General features: G+C 39.5%; 1 protein-coding gene across 2 annotated transcripts in view; it reads left to right on the top strand.

The window, feature by feature from the left end:
* BBX (BBX high mobility group box domain containing) overlaps positions 1-20,546 on the top strand; it is a 302,011-nt gene that overhangs the window by 268,528 nt on the left and 12,937 nt on the right. For both annotated transcript variants that reach the window (XM_028134856.2, XM_054714012.1), the window contains 4 exons: positions 501-639; positions 3,685-3,833; positions 13,610-13,699; positions 15,078-15,137. In XM_028134856.2, coding sequence (XP_027990657.2) covers positions 501-639; positions 3,685-3,833; positions 13,610-13,699; positions 15,078-15,137 — 438 coding nt within the window. The remainder of the gene's footprint in view (positions 1-500; positions 640-3,684; positions 3,834-13,609; positions 13,700-15,077; positions 15,138-20,546) is intronic.

The raw sequence follows: 20,546 nt of genomic DNA, 5'->3' as shown, positions 1-20,546 counted from the left end.
GTGGTCGGCAAACTCATTAGTCAACAGAGCCAAATATCAACAGTACAACGATTGAAATTTCTTTTGAGAGCCAAATTTTTTAAACTTAAACGTCTTCTAACACCACTTCTTCAAAATAGACTCGCACAAGCCGTGGTATTTTGTGGAAGAGCCACACTCAAGGGGCCAAAGAGTCGCATGTGGCTCGCGAGCCGCAGTTTGCCGACCATGGCTCTAAGGTGATTCTCTAATGGAAAAGTTAGCAGTTGGTGTTCTGCTCTGGAGTCACACAATAGCTGTTGAGTTATGACAAGAAAACTTATTTCAGAGGTTGTAAGTCACTCTTGCGTATGTTCTTTTGTTGAGGGTGGTCCATCATGAATCACTTTGAGACTCTGAATATTTACTAATAGCATCAGGCCCGTGATATCAGGGGTCAAGAGGTCACTTGTGAATCAACTAAGTTGATTTCACTCCCATCCCAATACACCAAGCACATCCTTTCTCTTGAATTTCCTTAGGGAAACGAAGCTCAGGAAAAGGAAACTCCTCCGATCATGAAGGGTGTTGGAATGAAGAAAGCTGGACCTTTAGCCCAAGTGGGACCAGTGGGAGCAAGAAGTTCAAGAAGACAAAGCCAAAGGAAGACTCTCTCCTTGGGTGAGTGCCTGTGAGCATAGTCTACTACACTACACAGCCCCAAGTGTGGTAGGATTTTCAAGGCAGGCATAAATCTCTAACTGCTTATTCTTTGAGTGTTCATTCAGCACTTAGTAAACACACAAGGGAAACGGATCATGTGCATCACCTGATTCCTGCTGTTAACATGTTTGTGAGTGACAGTGTCATTCACATTTAAAGTATCAGACGTACGCCTGAGTTTGAATTGAGGTTCACCATATATTAGTAGTGTGACATTGTAAATCCTTTAATATCACCAGGACGCATTTTCCCATCTGAGGTTTATAGTGGATATTATATAAGTATGTCTACATTTTACATACTGTATGTGCTTTACTTAGTATTTCTAGGCATGTCCATATGTTTGTAAAAAAAAAAAAATGACAGCTGAAAAATAAGGTAAATAAAAATAATAGATTGTATATTCTCTCTGGTACAGAGAATATTCAGTAATTAATTATATATTGAAGTGCGGTGTCAAGCAATAGCATACATCAAGATAAAATTATTAAGAATTATTTCACCTTTATATTATACCAAAGACTCTTAATACCAATCTTATATAAAGCATTTTGCAAGTTAAGTTATGATATCCAATACTTTATATTGGCGAGGAAAGCATCTGAATATTCAGTTGTACTGTTTTGAAAAATCCTTTGAGATTTCTCTTAGTCCAATTTGAAAAGAATACACTGAGCAGAAATAAATACATTTTTATATTTTCCATATTTGTTCATAAATGTGTTTAAAGGTATGCAAATTTTATGCATTGGGAATATTGAATTTGGTTTATTCATAAATATTTGTATTTCTGTTTGTGGAATAACATATTTTTTCCTTGGATGTTACAGTGCTTCAAAGCCTGGGTAATTCTAAGGCTCTAGGTCATCACAAAGAGTGAGAGTGGAAATTATTTCTCATGACGATGATTCCTTAAGATTATTTATATTGACATGATATATTTATACTTTTATATATTTCTTTTCTAATATTTTTTAAAGTCCAGAATAGTTCAAATTAGTTTTGCTTATATTATGCTTCAACAATGACATGAAATCTTCATGCTTGTCATTGTCAAATGATATTTTTCAAATGAAGTATTTCCTCAAGTGACCACTGAGCATCAGGGCCAGTGCTTTGTAACTCCTGGAATTACCAGTGCTCTGTGTGTCTACCTGGCATGAGAGGAGCACGCTCATTGCAAACAGTGAAGTCCTAGGGGACACAGCAGGCTTGCAGGTTCCCCAGCGGAAGGTTCTCTGATGCTTCCATTAGGTACTGCCGAGGCTGTGAGAGAGATGTTCTCACCAGTCCTCTTGGAGGAATAAGAAAAGTGCGTTCAACAGTCTGTTGAAAATCTATCCCTACAAAGAGATTGCTGTGTGGGTTGGTTTTTTTAAGTCATTTCTAAGGAAGCCACATATAGATTACTGGGAGTGTGGTTTTCTACAGGCTTAAATCAACGGTAAACTTCTGATCTTTCCTCCTCTGTCTCCTTTAAATAATGGCCTGTCAGAATCAGACTATCTGGGCTTCCCTTGTCAAGAACACACCAACACAGTGCCTGAGCAGAGAGAAATGCCACTTCCTGTCAGTCTTATCTGAGCTTTCTAAGTGAGCATTTTAAACATTTTTATCTCAGAAAAAGTGCTACCTACTTAGTTAACTGTAGCCAAGAAAAATTCACTCAGTATTGGCAGTTCTAATTTTATAGACTTATCCAAGAAAAACAGAGGTGATTATTCTAGTTGAAAAAAGAAAAAAGATTCCCAAGAGACCTTAGGGATTATATCTCACGTTTCATATTTTTGTCTTGCTTATTCAGAGTATCTGAAAAATTCACATCTTACAGATAGCTTTCGGATACATCTAATTAGTAACCAGATAGTCTCTGATTTTCCATTAGCATAAACAATTTTTTTTAAACTGAGCATGAAAAGATGATTTTAGTAAGAGAAAAACGTCATCCCCACCCACCACCCTTTGCTGCTTTGATTAGAAGTTGGTAGTGGCCTTTTTCTGTTGACAGTTCTGATAGTTATCAGACTGTCTTGTCTCTGCTCCCCAGTTCTTGTACATTCCTCCAAAACTGAGAACAGTTTTAGGTGGACACAGCTCAATTACATCACATAGGTAGTAGCCTTCTGGTAAGTTGGCTACTCCAAGCTGCTCTCTCCCGAGTACGCCTTCCACTTTCCATCCACCAAGCACAGAGATTCTCCCGCAGCTTCTCCTGTCTGTTCGGGCTGTGTCTTAGTAAGTCTCCCTGTCAGTGAAAGCCAGCAACTAGCGTAGGACCCAGCAGGCATGCTGCCATTTCTGGGGTCGGGGAGGCCTTGCAGACAGTCAGAAGCAGCCCGAGGATTTCCCAACTTGGCTGGTGGCCTTTCTGCAGGCACCATGGTGTTAGAGCGGTGCTGCGTGTCTGCCAGTGTGTTCACCGAAAACTGGCTTCGCTTTCCTCACTGAGTGTGTTATCCTCATCCTGGTCAACTCTCCAGAATGATTTCCTAATGTTCAGATTATGTCCTTGTGTTTTCTTTGTGTGTATATGGTTTAAAGTGCTTATCAGTAAATATTTAAAAAAGAAAAAAGTCTTACAAAATGAACCAATGTACCATATTATCAAAAAGCTTCCCAATATAGGTACATATATATGAATCTTTAGAATGAGATACTTGTCTGGATGGAATATGCTTTGTATTGAACTTAATGAAAACTCCCCATGCCAACGGAGAGAATGACAAATTCTCCACTTCAAAAACATTTGATATTTTAAATAATGTTTCAGCTCTTCCAAGATAATATGATAACCTGTCCTGTGAGTTTACCAAGAAAGCTGTGTTGCTAAATCTTTTTAAGCTTTTCTGAAAATGTGGTTTTTGTCCTTGCATAGAATTTATTACCAATTAATTCTCAGGGACCCTGTTTTCAAAAGAAATACCTTAAAATATATATTCTACTGTTTTCTGTTTAAATATTTATATCATATGTCCAGTCATTATATCCCTTCTCTCTTATTAGCTCAGCAAAGCTGGATGAAGAATTTGAAAAAAAATTCAACAGCCTCCCTCAATATAGTCCTGTTACGTTTGACCGGAAATGTGTACCTGTTCCAAGAAAAAAGAAGAAGACTGGAAGCATGTCCTCAGAACCGACTAAAACCAGCAAAGGTTAGCTGTGTGCTTTGCCTTCCTGCAGTGTAGTCAGAACTCCCTGAACCCTCTTCTGAGCTGCTGCAGCTCCCCTTAGATGTAACTGCACCTTGGTTGAGGCGGTAGCAATTATCTTGGTTCCTACCTCCCTTCTTTCTTCCTTCTTCCCTTCCTACTTCTCTTCAGCCTCTGTCCTTCGGCCTCTCTGCCTATACATTGGCCCTTACAGGTGTGTAGGTTTTTGAAAGTGTTCCATGTGGTCTTTGACTTTCTACTCTCCAGGATTCTAATTTGGAAAGGCAGAACTTTTCTTGAGCAAAAAGCTGCTGAGTCTAAGTCTTCTGTTCCCTATGTTTGCAAGAGGTTGGACTATGAGACTATAAAATCATTCCATTTGCTTAATAAGCAGACTTCATTCTTTTTACTGGCAGTATGAACCAATGAAAATAAAATTCCCTGTAATACTTTCGTGATACTTTTTATTTGTTTTGTTAAATTTAGAAAAATTTTGTTCAGCATATTTATTTTCAAGAATATCAGATTCTCCCCTGTGTATATCAGGGAAGCTTTAAAAATTATCATAATGTGGGTGGATGTCAGCATTCATCAAAGGCAACATTGTAGATCAAAGGGGGGCCGTTGAAGAATGTGGGGCGTTTTCAGTGGTCTCAACACCTAGGACCACTGTTATATTTGGGCAGGGGCTCAGGTTCTAAACATCCTAACCTGCTAGGGATATTCAAGCACAAAGAAGGATTGTCCTACCCAAAATGACAGTGTTGCTCAGCTTGAGAAACATGTCTTCTAACATTACTTGAGGTTTAAAGATTGATGGGGAAAACATACCTCTGTTTTTCCACACGGATGTGAGACTTCATTCAGTTAGCTTTCCTGTAAGATCGTGAATGGAGGGATGAAGACCTGGCATGGCTGAGCCGTGTTGCTTTCAGGATCAGATTCCGAGCAGGGTTTGATGGAAGAGTTCTTGTAATCACCCTGCAGAAGTGGCTGCCTGTTGTCTGCTTTATGTCAAATTAGGTTAATTCCCTTCTTTTGTGGATTTCAGATGGATAGATGGTTATGATACGACATATATCTTTATGTAAATCTTACTAAATTTTTACAGTTCTGATAATGATCACAGATAAATTAATGAAGCGATACAATTTCATGGATTTTGAAAGGATATATAAGGTGTACGTCTAGAGAAAATTATGGTTTCTTCTCTGAACCTCTATCCCTCGGTACCTAAAACCCCTTTGTGCACTGGTATTAATATAACTGAGGAGGATCGCTTTGAGATCTGTATCTTAAAATGGCTCTGCAAGGCTGAAGAAAATTCCCCCTTCATGATTAAAGGCACAGAGGAACATAAAAGAGAGTTTAGCTTAGTTTTCCTCTGTGGTTTAGTGGGTAAAGAACTAAAAAAGAAATGTTGCATCACCAAGTTTGCTCTTCTGGGAAAATAAAATAGGGATGTATCACGATCTTCCAAGATAGGTAGGAAAGAAATCAAGTAGTCTTGTTGACAGGTAAGCAACTGAGCACTGTAATGATAGATTGTCAAATGCAACGGCAGTCTTTGTGCTCTAGAGATATTTAGGAATAGGCACAGTAGTCCATGAGTCCAAAGATGCCAGGTATCCTGAGCTCCCATAATTCTTAGATCTAAAGTCGCTGATAAATAATTATCTTACAAGCGGATAAAATGGAACTTAATAGATTGATGTGCAGGATGAATTCTCTTCCTTTGTTTTTTTGTAGTTTGAGGCATTAATTTTAGAACTCTGAAGATGGGCGATTATCTGTCAGGAAATGTAACAATAGATTTATTTTTCCCTGAAGTTAGGATCTGTTTTCTTGCAGACTTCTCTTGTCTGTTGTATTTTTTTCTCTCCCAAACTAAGATTAACAGTATTTCTGTTTATGTGCAATAGCTTTTTAGAGGTTTGGATTATACTTCATACAACATCATTTTTAAAGTCTTCTGTTAAACCACAAAGTCACTGGTCTTACACAGAATATTAGTAAATATGTAGCTGGGAAATCTTTTAAGATTTTGCTCTGCATAAGAACTCATGGAGAAAAAAATGCAATTATAATAAGGCAGAAATTAAGTAATCGATTCTCTATTTTATTATGGTATTTGTGACTGATTAAAGTTTGGCATTAGCAGCACCAATGTACTATTTACAACTTATTAATGAAATTATCATACCAGCTGTGCTGTAATTGCCTGATCTTTAGAGAGGAGATGGTTTTCTTAAACTCTAGATCCTTTGCACCTTTTCTTAATGAATCCTTCAAAGCAAAAACTTGGGTATGAGGTCATTAGTTCATAAGAGCATGTCTCTATAGGAAACCTCGTTCTTCTTCCACCAATTCACCATTTGTCCATATTTTACTTTCTCCTACATTTGTTATCGCTTAACATTCATTATATTTTTCTTTCTGCCTTATAGGTGCTTATTTAGCCACTCCAGGTTATAGGAATTGTGTAGAATTTTTCTGAAACGTAATTTCTAGAGGAAATGATTGTGGGTACATTTATACAGTTATACTAGAGGCCTGGTGCACGAAATTTGTGCACGGAGGGGGGTTGTCCCTCAGCCCAGCCTGTACCCTCGCCAATATGGGACCCCTCAAGGGATGTCCAACTGCCCGTTTAGGCCCGATCCCGGTGGGTCGGGCCTAAACGGGCAGTCGGACATCCCTCTCACAATCCAGGACTGCTGGCTCCCAACTGCTTGCTTGCCTGCCTTCCTGATTGCCTCTAAATGCTTCTGCCTGCCAGCCTGATCACCCCCTAACCACTCTGCTGCCAGCCTGTTTGCCCCCAACTTCCCTCCTCTGCTGGCCTGGTCACCCCTAACTGCCTTCTCCTGCAGGGTTGATCACCTCCAACTGCCCTCCCTTGCAGGCTTGGTCCCTCTCAACTGCCCTCCCTTGCAGGCCGGGTGTCTCCCAACTGCCCTCTCCTGCTGGCCATCTTGTGGTGGCCATCTTGTGTCCACATGGGGGCAGGATCTTTGACCACATGGGGGCAGCTATATTGTGTGTTGCAGTGATGATCAATCTGCATATTACTCTTTTGTTAGATAGGATAGAGGCCTGGTACAGGGGTGGGGGCCAGCTGGTTTGCCCTGAAGGGCGTCCCGGATCAGGCGGGGGTTCCTTTGGGGTGTGGGGCGGCCTGAGCGAGGGGCCTGTGGTGGTTTGCAGACTGGCCACGCCCCCTGGCAACCCAAGCAGAGGCCCTGGTATCTGGAATCTATTTTCCTTCTACAATTGAAACTTTGTAGCCTGGAGCGGAGCCAAGCCTGGGGCTCCCTCCGAGGCCGGCAGCCCTTTGTGTTAGGGTTATAATTGAAACTTTGTTGCCTTAAGCGGGTGGGCCCGGCCAGGGTGTGCAGAAAGCTTTGCTTCCCCTGTTGCCTGCGGCAACCATGGCCTGCTCTCTCACGCTCCATTCTGCCGCCATTTGTTTGAATTTGTTTACCTTCTATAATTAAAACTTTGTAGCTTGAGTGGAGGCTTAGGCCTGGACAGGGCAGGCGGAAAGCTTGGCTTCCTCTGTTACCTAGGAAACCTTGCTCTCTGTGGCTGTAGCCATCTTGGTTTGGGTTCATTTGCATGCTTGCTCTGATTGGATGGTGGGCGTGGCTTGTGGGTGTGTTGGAGGTATGGTCAATTTGCATATTTGTCTATTATTAGATAGGATACCTCAGAATCATAGTACTGCTTGGGTCTGCACTTCTGTTTTCCCAGTGTCTCCTTGTTTATATCTGTATTTCCAAGTAGTCTCTTCCCTTTTCTCACTGTCCCCTCCACTCTCCCTGCCCTGTCACTTATGTCTCTATAGTATGTTTTATCAGAAACTTTAAAACAAAAAGAGGATGAAAATAGCGAAATGCCACCTTCTCCAGCAGGGCTCAGGATATGTTATACTCGGCAGAGCACAGTGGCTTCGGAACAGAATTTCCTTTTGCTTCTAAGAGCAAATTATAATCTGTCTGGCTTGGAGCGGTTCAGCTGAAGCAGCCCCTGCCTGCGTGGTTTCTGGTTTCTGTCTCATAGTCACGTGTATATATTCAGGTGAAAGCTTTAAGTTATAAGTCTAAATTTAATTGTAACCTCTCAAAGGATTTCTTTTGACACATTATCTTAAGTATACTGTTAATGTATGAAGCACTTTTTACAGAAGTGTCAGAAGTCAAGAGTGCTCTGCAAAATAAGTAATTTTCAAGTGACATAGGGTCATGGAGAAAAAGTTAATTGAGTTCAATTTAGAGTGTTTAAATTATGGCCCAGTTTGACCCTTGACTTCACTTTCCCTCTTTTATCTATGCTGTCTTCTCACATACTGTTTCTTAGCTCCTCAGACATACTGTTGGTCTTTCTCATGTTTTTCCAATTCACACATATGGATTGGAATTTCAAATGGTTAAGCACTTGAGATTTTAATATAAGGAGCAGATTTACAAAATTAAAGGTTGAGGACAGAATCCCCTGTTTGGAAAGGAGCCGACCTGAGGATACTGTCAGGGCTAAAGAACTAAGACCTGTTTTAGCCAGGCCAGCCTTTCCTGCCAGGAAGTTACAGCTTCCAGGTTGAGCAGAACTCTTCATTTTGTCCTATAACTGTTTCAGAGTCTTCATTGCCACCAAATATTTCCGGGAACATGGTGACAGCACATTTGCAGGTATCGAAGGTATATCTAATATAATCCTGAGTTCCTTATCAGGGCAGGAATTGTCTGCCCAGTGCTTCAGTCCCCTTGATGAAATCTAACTCGACTATGACTGCTTTACTCAAACTTATTCACCTCTACAGATCCATGTGACCAGTACTAGGGGCACTTGGCTATAAATTATCACAAATTATTGTTTCATGTGTTCATTACAAAAACGACAACCTAGTTTTAGAATTAAAAATCTGCTCTTTTTATAGCGTGAAAACATGAAACTAGAACCTGGGCAGAAGTTGCCACCATTTGAGTTTGGCCTAAAATTTGTTTCCTGTGACAGAGAGTAAGGTTCACTTAAATCACCTCACCTGCTGACCTTGAAGAATGATCACACCAGGCTAGTTCTGAGCTGGCTCCTGTGTCACTACAGTGTCTCACCCCCAAAATGTAGCTTTTTCAGCAAACCATGAACAACATTAATGTCTGGAAAGGTTATTATTGTCAGTATCTCTATGGCACCCTCTTATCCTCTCAGATTCTTTGTGTCTGCTATTTTCTACCCAGCTGTGAAGTTGGCATTCAAAGGAGAGGTTAATGCCTGCAAATATAGGCCATCCCGCCTAAAAGTTTAAATAGCATCCTAAGCTAGTTTACATACCAGCAAAAAGTGATTTTGTCATAAGGATGTGATGGCTGATGCAAAAACTCTCTGAAGAAAATGTGGTAGGAAGAGGGCGGACAGAGATGGGAGGGAAACTTGGGGGAATGATTTAGTGAATGACAGTTGCTGATTCTTTGTCTTCTAAATAATTCCTTCAAAACTCTCTTTTCCGCTTTTCATTTCCTACCCTCATTTTCCTGCATGGAGTCTCAACGTTAACAATTAAAGGGGGAAATAGTGGTAAATTTCTGTATATTTGCTATTTGTTACAATGTTTGACTTTATCTTTTTGAGGCAAAATATCAAACATATGTACCATACTGTTGGGCAGAAATCAAGTTGTTCATTTCTTGACTCTAACATTGCTGCTTTCTAATTACTTATTCAAGTTTTGTGACTTTCTTTTTTTAACTGAAATTGTCCTTAGATTTGTTTTATAGCTATGGTTTGGGGTGGCTAAGAGCAAAGAAGTTTAAAAATAAAAGTTTACAGTGGCTCATCTGTGTGCCGCACCACTCCGGTTGTATTTTTTCCATGTTAAAATTGACAATCTCCATCTTTAGCTTTGTCCTTAAATTGTACTTTTTAGATTTATCTGAGGAAGGCTGGATCTGAAAAAATGTATCCTTTTCTTCTTTATCGTAACCCATTCCATAGGTCACATCAGTTTCCTTTGTGAATTACTGTCTTACCCTGTTTTCCTCACACAAATGCACACTGATGAATATAGAAATCATTCTCCCTGTGAACCAATTCCTTATCATTGTTAAATTATCTTCCTGCAGGTAAATCACTAGGATCCTTATAGTCCTAAGAAGTCTCAGAATGGTTTTTCTTCTTTTTTCTACTTCTGTTTGCTATGATTACCCATGTATCTATTATTCAGGTACACTAACCTAACGTTTCTTAGTTGTATAAAATACGTATGAGGCAGTGATTGTAAATGGACTATCGAGAATATCTGTACTATTAGTACAGTGTGTACACATGATATATTTTCTTTGTATTTGTTAAATTTATTTATTTTTCATTGTTGCTCACTATTCCTGGGAAACAAAAGCCAATAAGAGGAAAATTTTTGTTTCTATTTTAAACCATCATCAGCCAATTCAGAAGTATTTGCTAATTGGTTATTTAGAAGGATGGCTTAAAAGGGTGGTTTGGTGTAGTCATCAAAAAACACCTGCACAACTTTATGTTATTAGTAATAACAGCAACAACTGTCACGTCTTCAGTTCTTACTTTGTGCCAAGCAGTGGCTTAAGAGCTTTATTTATTCGTTGATGTAACAAATATTATTGAGAATGAGTTGTGTGCTAAGCGCCACTCTAGGCATATATCTGTAGAAAATATTTGTGATAGAGAACAAAGGACCCTCCTGCCATGGATGTTACATTATGGTGGGGTTACCAGGCGATAAACGAGCCTAAACAATAAGCAAAGTATATGACGTATTAGAAGGTTAGAAGTGCTATGAAAAAAAAAATAGGTTTGATAGAACAACTAGGCAAATGATCAACAAGGAAGGAAAATAATTCTATATACCAGTTCTCTCTGTGTATATAGAACACTTCACCCAACAATAGCAGAATATACATTCTTCTCAAGTACACATGGAACTGCCTCTAGAATGCAATATATACTAGGCCATAAAACAAATACATTTTTATTAAAATAATTCAAATCATGCCTTCTGACCATAGTGGAATTAAAATTTAACAGCAAGAAAAAAATGTGGAAACTCATAAATATGTGGAAATTAACATTCTAAATAACCAATAAGTTAATAACCAAAGAAGAAACTAAGAAATTAATAGGAAAATCAGAAACTTTGACATGAATAAAAAGGAAAACAACATACCAAAACTTAGGTGATACAGTTAAAGTAATGCTTTGAGATAAGTTTATAGCTACAAATGCACATATCAAGAAAGATTTCAAATCAATAACCTAATCTTCTTCCTTGAGACACTATAAAAAAGAAGAGTAAACTAAACCTGAAGGAAGTAGTAAAAATTCTAGCCAAGACAATTAGGAAAGAAAAAGAATAAAGGCATCCAGATTATGGAAAGGAAGAAGTAAAACTATCTCTGTTTGCAGATGACATAATCTTTTATATAGAAAACTTAAGGACTCCACTAGAAAACTTAAGGATTCCACTAATAAATGAGTTCAGCAGGGTTATGGGATACAAGATCATTATACAGAAACCAGGTGTTTTTTTATTCACTTGCAATGAACAATCCCAAAAGGAACTTAGGGAAAACAATTCCATTTACAATAGTATAAAAAAGAATACAGTACTTAGACATGCAACATATTGAAAGCTACAAAACATTGTGTAAAGAAAGATGATCAAATGGAAGAACATCCCAAGTTCATAGATCAGAAGACTTAATATTGTTAAGACGGAAACACTCTCTCAAATTGATCTACAGATTTAGCCCAATCCCTCTTAGAATACTAGCTTACTTCTTTTGTAGATACTGCCAAGTGATCCTAAAGTTAATTTGGAATTTCAAGGGATTCAGAATAGCCAGGGCAATCTTCTCAATTTCACAACTGGCTATAAAAAAAGGAAAATAGACATATCGGTCAATGGAATATAATTGAGAGTCTAGAAATAAACCTACATGTCATTGGTCAACAGATTTTCCACTACGATGCCATGACTGTTCAATGGAAAAAGAATAGTCTTTTCAAATAATAGGGCTGGGTCAACTAGATATTCACATTCCAAAGAATGAAATTGGGCCCTTAATCACTTCACACAATATATAAAAATTAATTCAAAATGGATCGAAGACCTAAACATATGAGCTCAATCTATAAATCTTTTCAAAGGAAACATAGGGGTCAATCTTAGTGATCTCAGATTTGGCAATGGATCCTTTGCTCTGTTACCAAAAACTCAAGCAACAAAAGACAAAATAGATAATTTGGTTGTATCAGCATTTAGAATTTGTGCCTCAAAGGACACTAGTAAGAAAGTGAGAAAACATTTCACAGAGCATATGAAAAATGCACACAACTCAAGAAGACAGTTAATTTAAAAATGGGCAAGCTATTTGAATAGCTGTTTCCCTACAGAAGGTATACACATGGCCAGTAAGCACATGAAAAAATGCTTGACGTCATTAGTTGTCAGGAAAATGCGAATCAAAACCACAACGAGCGAGATAACACTTCACATCCTTGAGATGGATTTAATAATGGAAAAGACAAGTGTTAGTGGAGTGTAATAAGTGTTAATGAGGCTGTGAGACAGTCTGACAGTTCCTCAAAAGGTTAAACATACAGTTACACTATAACCTAGCAGCTCCACTCCTAGGTTTATGTCCAAAAGAAATGGACACAAACATTCACACAAAAGCTTGTATATGAATGTTCATATATATAGAGAGAAAGTAGATTAGTGATTGCTTAGGGATAGGGGGAATGAAGTTATAGGGAGGGGTGATAGCTAAAGGATACGGGATTTATTTTTGAGGTGATAAAAATATTCCAAAATGATGATGGTTGCAAATATCTGTGAATATAAAAACCACTGAATTGTACATTTAAGGCAGGAGCCTGGTTTGCCTCTGTAAGGCGGAGCGTGTGGTTGCAGATGCTATTAGGTGGATCGGTGCCGCAGGGGCAGTTTATAGAGCTTCCGAACTTTTTCAATCCTCACATCAAGCCTGTGAATTAGACACTATTATTATTCCCATTTGAAAAAGAGGAAGCAGACTTATTTAAATGATGAGGTCAGTTTCACAATAGGAAGATCAAAGTATAGAAATAACCTACTTTGGGCAGGTCAGTGTTCTTGTTGGCATTTCTGAATGGTGATGAAAAAATGGCCTTCCATTTTTAATATCTGAGAAAACTAAGAGACAATCTGAGGCTTCTCTCTGCACCAGAAAAAATATTTTTTGGCAAATATTTTTCTGTTTTCAAATAACTTTTTTTCTTCCTAGAATATCCTCAGAAGAGGCTAGAAAGTTATGTAATGCTGTCAGGCCAACCGTTGTCCTGAAAGTGTTGTCCTTGTGAAAAACAGTTTCTTAGGAGAGATGAATGCCTATGTAGTCCTTTTCTGCGTGATATCTGGGAATTGGAAGTAAAATCTTTCCTTTGTTACAGATGGCAGCTACTCTGCTGTTATTAGTTGCGGCCTGTCTCTAGTCACTAAATCTCTTAATTTCTGCTGAGAGAGTCTTAGCCCTAATGGAGGCTTCTGCCCAATACGTTTGAAGGAAAACCTCACTGGGTTTTATAGTGCTCAGCCTCCTAAAATAGGAGGCTGGGCACTAGTTAAGTAACAACTCAAGGTGACATTTCTTATGACTCAATTTGCTTGTTTCACATGTGGGAGGAGGATGTAATTATTTAGAAACACACGGTATTGTTTTATGGAACATTGTGAATTTAAAATATATTTATATTAATATTGTCTATAGGTTCTTTCCAGTCTCAGAAAAAGAACTTATTCCACAAAATTGTCAGCAAATATAAGCACAAAAAGGAGAAGCCTAATGTTCCAGAAAAAGGTATTGGTGCCTTCCATCCTCCATTAAGGTGTCTCGGCCACCTCCATTGCGAATTCATCTTTGAGCAATGCTTCGCGCACTGGCTTCGCCTGGGTCTCCCCTTGGCTTGCTTCACTGTCATCAGCTCCTGATGCAGGCATATTCATTATCTCTAGATCCTGCAGCTAATTGCAAAGAGAGCGCCTTCACTTGCATTTCTACTCAAATCCCATATTTGTCTCTATTTTCAGAGTTCCATATGAAACCTAAAATTGCTTTTTCTCATCTATATTTGGTGCATTTTGTAATTTAGTTTTCTTGAGCTCTTATCCACTTATTTTCTTTGACTATTCTCTATTTTTCTCATGTGCAGCAGCCTTCATACCAGGACCACATTTTCCTCCTGAAACCGTATCAGTTTCATAATCATGTGAAAGTCCCATGATTTCTGAATTTTCTCTGACACTTGAGGATTCTTGTTGAGGAGGATTTCACTCCTAAGTCATAACCTCCTCCTCGCCGCCCCCACCCCCACCCCCCGCAACTGTGTACTTCATCATTTGTCCAACTCTTCTTTCTACCTCCTTCAGTTCCGTAACTTTTATTTCCAGAGGGCACTAGAGATGTATTGCACTCTACCCTCCTTTACTCTGAACCTCTGTGTCAGTGTTACAATCTTGATGGGCCTTTGAGCCTCGTCAGGGCTCATCTGAAGGTTGTTGTTTTTCTCTTCTCACAGTTCAGGACTCCCACTCCTCTTTCATAGGAAAGATAAATCTCTCCATTTCGTTCAATGCAGCCACGTGTCCTGGGAGTCAGGCTCTCTTTAGCATCTTCCCCGCATGCTAGTGTCGTGACTACCATGGGCCTGCTCATCCGGTGCCCATTTGCATCTCCTTGCATGGCCAGATGTGAAGCCTTTCCTGTTGCTGGGGGAGGCTTCAGATGCAGCTGTCTTCCATGTGCAGACACATGTGCCTGTGTGTTCCTGTATGTAACCTTTTACTTAATTTGGTTCTTATTTTCACCTCCACTTCAGCCGCGTAGTTTTGTTTGGTATGTGTTTTTTTCTCTGCTTCCAGTAGAGAAACATCACTCTTTAGGTAAAATGTGAGCTTGCATCATTCCCTCTTAACTGGTCTTTAGATTTTCTTGATTAAAGTCATAGAATTTACCAACAATGTATTTCATAAAAGGTAAATTTGTTTATTTTTATTTAATCCATTTCCTGTATAGCCTGATTATTTTAGTTGAGAATTAAATAGTTGAAATGAAATTCTGCTTTATTTGTGTGATAATGCTTTTTATTTAAGTTGTTTTGTATATTGTCTTATTTTTTTAGTGTATATATCTATACTGGGAGTAGAGTTTCACTTTCCTTTTCTGTCATTGTTTTTAGGAAGTGGGGATAAATGGTCAAACAAGCAATTCTTCTTGGATGCCATTCACCCTACAGAAGGTAAAAAAAAAAAAAAGCAATATTCATTATATCATTTCAGGTCATCTGTGCTGGTAAAGGCACAATTTTAATAGGTTTAAAAAGTGTAATTTATATGGGCTCCACCAACAGCATTAGACTTGAGTATTCATAATTGGGTTATTTTAAATTTTAAAATCAAACCTGTATTTTTTGACCCTGCTCAGGGTCAGGCAATCTGTCATATGGAGTTTAACTTGCCAAAAGGAGATTTATAACCTTTGAGCCACATTAATGAAATTTTTTTCATAAATAAAAATACTTAGCTTTGCAGTCATGTTGCAGGCAGATGTTCATGGGAGTAATAACAGGCCTTGCTAGCCTGGGGCTGTCCTGGTGGCTGGGCATGGACAGGCCTGCAGAAGTGGTTTCTAGTCAACCTCCCAGTACCTGTAAATATGTTTAAACTAGAGGCCCGGTGCATGAAATTCATGCACGGGTGGGGTCCTAGGCCTGGCCGGCTATCAGGGCCATCTTGCCCAGTCCCGATCGGGGCAGGGCTAGCCAGAGCCTGGGGGCTTGCCGGCTACTGGACAGGGCCTGCCGGATGGGGCCTGCTGGACGGGGGGAGGGACAGCGGGAGGTTTGCCAGCCGGAGGGAAGGACCAGGGGAGGTTGACTGGCCATGGGAGGTTTGGCTGTGGGATTGCATTGACCACCAGGGGATAGTTCCTGCATTGAGCGCCTGCCCCCTAGTGGTCAGTGCATGTCATAGCAACTGGTTGTTCCAGTCGTAAAGGTCACTTAGGCTTTTATATATATAGACTAGAGGCCTGGTGCACGAAATTCATGCACAGGTGTGTGTGTGTGTGTGTGTGTGTGTGTGTGTACGTGTGTACGTACCTCAGCCCAGCCTGCACTCTCTCCAATCTGGGACCCCTCGAGGGCAGTCAGACATCCCTCTCACAGTCCAGGACTGCTGGCTCCCAACTGCTCACCTGCCTGCCTGCCTGCCTAATCACCCCCTAACCACTCATCTGCCAGCCCGATCAACGCCTAACTGCTCCCCTGCCAGCCCGAATGCCCCAACTGCCCTCCCCTGCCTGGCCTGGTCACCCCTAACTGCCCTCCCCTGCAGGCCTGGTCCCCCCCAACTGCCTTCCCCTGCAGGCCTGGGTTCCCCCAACTGCCCTCCCCTGCAGGCCTGGTTGCCCCCAACTGGCCTCCTCTGCCGGCCCGGTCACCCCTAACTGCCCTCCCCTGCAGGCCTGGGTCCCCCCCAACTCTCCTCCCCTGCAGGCCTGGTCGCCCCCCAACTGTCCTCCTCTGCCGGCCCAGTCACCCCTAACTGCCCTCCTCTGCAGGCCTGGGTCCCCCACAACTGTCCTCCCCTGCAGGCCTAATCACCCCCAACGACCCTCCCTTTTAGGCCTGGTCCCTCCCAACTGACCCCCCTGCCAGCCTGATCACCCACAACTGCTCTCCCCTGCCGGCCATCTTGTGGAGGCCATCTTTGACCACATGGGGGCGGCCATCTTGTGTGTTAGAGTGATGGTCAATTTGCATATTACCTCTTTATTATATAGGATGGATTAACTCTGAGGCCTATGTATAGCCCAAAAAAGGGGCCCATATAAGACCATATAATGTTACAGGTCTAGGTGTAGATTTTATTTCAGAATTTCTCACAATTATATTTATTTGTGATATTATCTAATTTCTATTAAATATTAAACCCTCAGGTGAATGCTCATTTCTGTGATGGTTAAGGAGCCACCCTCCCCTTCTTCCCATTGATTTTCTTTTTCCACTGTAGATAATTTTAAAGAGCTGACCGTTTTCATAGTGCTTAATTAGTTGATTCATTTGAAAACTAGAAGGGATTTTAGAGGTCATCCCATTCAACCTATTTGATTTATTTATGGCTGGAAAAGGGAACTTAATGATGAGTATCCCATGTCTCTGGACTCCCAAATACACTCTCTTTTCTTTACTAAAAAGGAGAAAAAAATTAAAATGCTCATTTAGCCTAAATAATTTATCAAAAATACTTATGTTTTAAAGGTATTTATAAAAAATATACAAATTTGAGTTTGTTGTAAACATGGAATTTTTTTGTTTGGTAGGTACCGGTTACATGAGCCACATGACTGCTTTTACACCATTTACTTTTACAGAAAATGCCAGCAGCATGTATGTTTTCTGACCTGTCACTTCACATCACAACCTCTGTGGAGTATCATTTCTGCACTTAAGCTGGCAAAACAAAATATGAATTGTTGTGCTGCTCTCAGTATTAAATTCCGACATCTCAAAGTTAATATATATTAGCTCTTGTGTATTAAAAATAGATTCTACACAGATTTGATAAATAAATGTAAGGTGCTGATAAGGAATCTAAAAAAGAAGTATTTAAGAAAGACCACAATACATTTTTTTAGTGATACTGCTCTAAATATTTTGTGTTTTTAAACAATGAAAAAACCTTACCTCATATAAAATGGGTTATCATAACATGTGCCGTGTGGTAGAAAGCATGAATTAGGTAGGAATTCGGAGACCTGGGTGCTGGTCTCAGATTCACCACTAGAGAGCTTGTTTCAGTAGAACAGATTGTTTAGCCTCACTAGGATTCACTGTCTGTGTTGGTGCTAAGTGTGAATGTGACTCATGTATTAGGGGTAGGTAAATGGTGAGGTGTGGTAATACATAAATTCTATTTCCCCTCTTAACACTTGATTTTATTATGTGATATCCTGAAAGTAGGTTAATTTGGAAGCCCTAATTTTCTGCCATTTCGGGAACAGAAAAGTAAATCAATTTTGAGTCTTGTAGGCAGTCCCAAGGGTTTAGTTGGAAATAGAGTTATTATTGGTGATATTTAATTATACTTATTATTAATGTATATGGAACAAAACTTTAGAGAACATGCACTAAAAATTGTATGCCCTGTAGTGTAGAGTGCAAATTCATTTTACGTGGCCAGAAAAAAAGGAATAGGTTTGAGCTTTGGAAATTACCAGTAATTTAAAGTGACCTTTTCTTTTCTTGTTACTTATTTTCATGCCATCCCCTACATTTACTTGTTTGGGTGGTAAACAATGTACTTTGTGAATTATCTCAGCTCTTCATTCTCTCTCTCACTTGTGGCCATATCACTGCTTATTAAAACTTTACTTTTAAGAGTGTAAAAATATAAGAAAATGAAACCATAATCAGAATAATTGTAGGGTGTGTAAACCACCCTAGGCAAAGGTTAGACAGGAGTTGTTTGTAATTGATATCTATAATAGAAATGTTGACTCAACTGAAGCTACAACTGTTAACTGTTTCTAATTTCTGTTAAAGTGGAGGACTTAAAGTTCATTATGTTTTCTTTATATCAATTCCAAGTATAATTGTATTACAATTTGTATTTATTTTTTCAAAATATCAGAAATCACCTGGCAATTGTAGCTCAGTGATTGAGTGTTTATCTATGAACCAGGAGGTCATGGTTCAATTGCCTGTCAGAGCACATGCCCAAGTTGCCAGCTCAGTCCCCATTAGGGGGTGTGCTGGAGTCAGCTGATCAGTGATTCTCTGTCATCACTGATGTTTATATCTCTCCCTCTCCCTTTCTGAAATTAATAAAAACATTTTTTTAAAATCAGAAATCTTTAGGTGATTAATCATCATATCTGAGGTTTAAGTGCTAAGCTTATAATCTGGTTTAAACATTTCCACCCATGCTTTTAAAATTCAAAATCACTAAACCATTTCTTAAAACTTTTGTAGATCATAAAAAAAAAAAAGATTGCTTTTAGCCTATATTGCTTATAGCCTAGAATTAAAGGCAAATTTTTCAAATAAACCAAGACAGCCTGCCTCTGTCACTTTATCTTTCCACCAAGTTATGGTGTCATGTTTATTCTGAAGCTAGGTAATACGTAATATTACATTATAGTTTCCAGAGGACTTTTACATATATATATATAATTTTTTTTTTTTTTTTTGTGAAAACTAGTTTTCACATCAGCCTTGGTTAAGTAAGAAGGGCTTATTAGTTCCAAATACATGAAGCCTGACCAACAGAAGCAGGAAGGGAAGGAAGAACCAATAGTCTTTCCACATCGGCTGTTTTTCAGGCATATCTGTAGATGGTCCTCATTTGGCTCAAATGTTAAAGTTACAAATGGTATCCTATAAGAAAAGAAAACCAAAAATCTCAGACTAGGAATCTCTGTAAGATTAGTTTCTTTTGCAATAGATCTAATTATGGGGGATAAAATTTTGTTTTATGGTTAGATTTTTAAACAGGAGCCATAGCACTCAGGCTAACTTGATCTCCTCAGTTCAAAATAATTGCTACTTCACTTCAGCAAGGTCTCCCAGGACCTTAGATTAAGTTCATTCATTTGGTTATTTTTCCTGTGTTCCACTCAGTGTCCCACTGCGTTTTCAGTTCACAGGAGACCAATCAAAGGCAATGAGATTCCAGATTTGGCTATAATAATTGCAGTGCAAGTTGGATTCCCCTAGTTGGAATGTGAATTCATGGCTCTAGAGCACTCTTGTGGTCTCCTGGGGTACAGTGCAAAAAATGATCTCCACATTTTGGGAGTAGAGTGTGGAAAACAAGAGTCTGTTACTGCCACATTCCTAATGCTGCTCCAGGAGTGAGCTCACATTATCACTCTCAGGTGATCCGCGCCCAGTGTGTTATGATGATCGTGGAGTGAAAAACTAGCCCTGTGGACGTGTTTTGCAGTGCTTGGGTAGGTTTTTGTGCCCAATTCCAAGCCGAAAGAGAAATGACTTAATTTGGTTTTAGACGACAAGCCTTTCTTTTCTCACATTTCCGTTAGTTTGTCAGGGACAAAGAAAAGGGAGCTGGCATGCTGTCTTGATACTCAACAGCAGGCTTTTTTCCTCCCTGAGCTTTTTCTATTTCCTCTCCCTTACCACCAAGCCTGTGTGTGCTAATGTTGCTGGACTCAGGTCTACTGTCCTGTCCCAGACAGCTACTTCTTTGACTTAGTCTTACCTGCTTTCCCAGTTCTTCTGTCCTGGGGAGAGTTCTCCCTGAGTGCTGACCCTGAAGGCTGGCTGTCATCTGTCTAGGGCACCACACACGATGTTCTGGGTTGGTTACCTCCTGGGTCAATGCATGGGAAAGGACTCACTCTTAACTCCTCTTCCAAACTCTAGCAGCATCACATTACACACCCTTTTTATTTTATTTTATTTTATTTTATTTTGTTAATCCTCACCTGAGGATATTCTTCCATTGATTTTTAGGAGAGAGTGTAAGAGAGAGGAAAAGACAGAGAGAGACATTGATGTGAGAGAAACACATTGATTGGTTGCTATTTTTCCATTGATTTTTAGGAGAGAGTGTAAGACTGAGGGAAAGACAGAGAGAGATATCAATGTGAGAGAAACACATTGATTGGTTGCTTCCAACCGAGG

Source organism: Eptesicus fuscus, chromosome 3 (assembly GCF_027574615.1).
Source record: "Eptesicus fuscus isolate TK198812 chromosome 3, DD_ASM_mEF_20220401, whole genome shotgun sequence".
Taxonomy (NCBI): Eukaryota; Metazoa; Chordata; class Mammalia; order Chiroptera; family Vespertilionidae; genus Eptesicus; species Eptesicus fuscus.
Note: the sequence above shows the minus strand (reverse complement) of the source record. Positions and strands in the feature narration are given on the sequence as shown.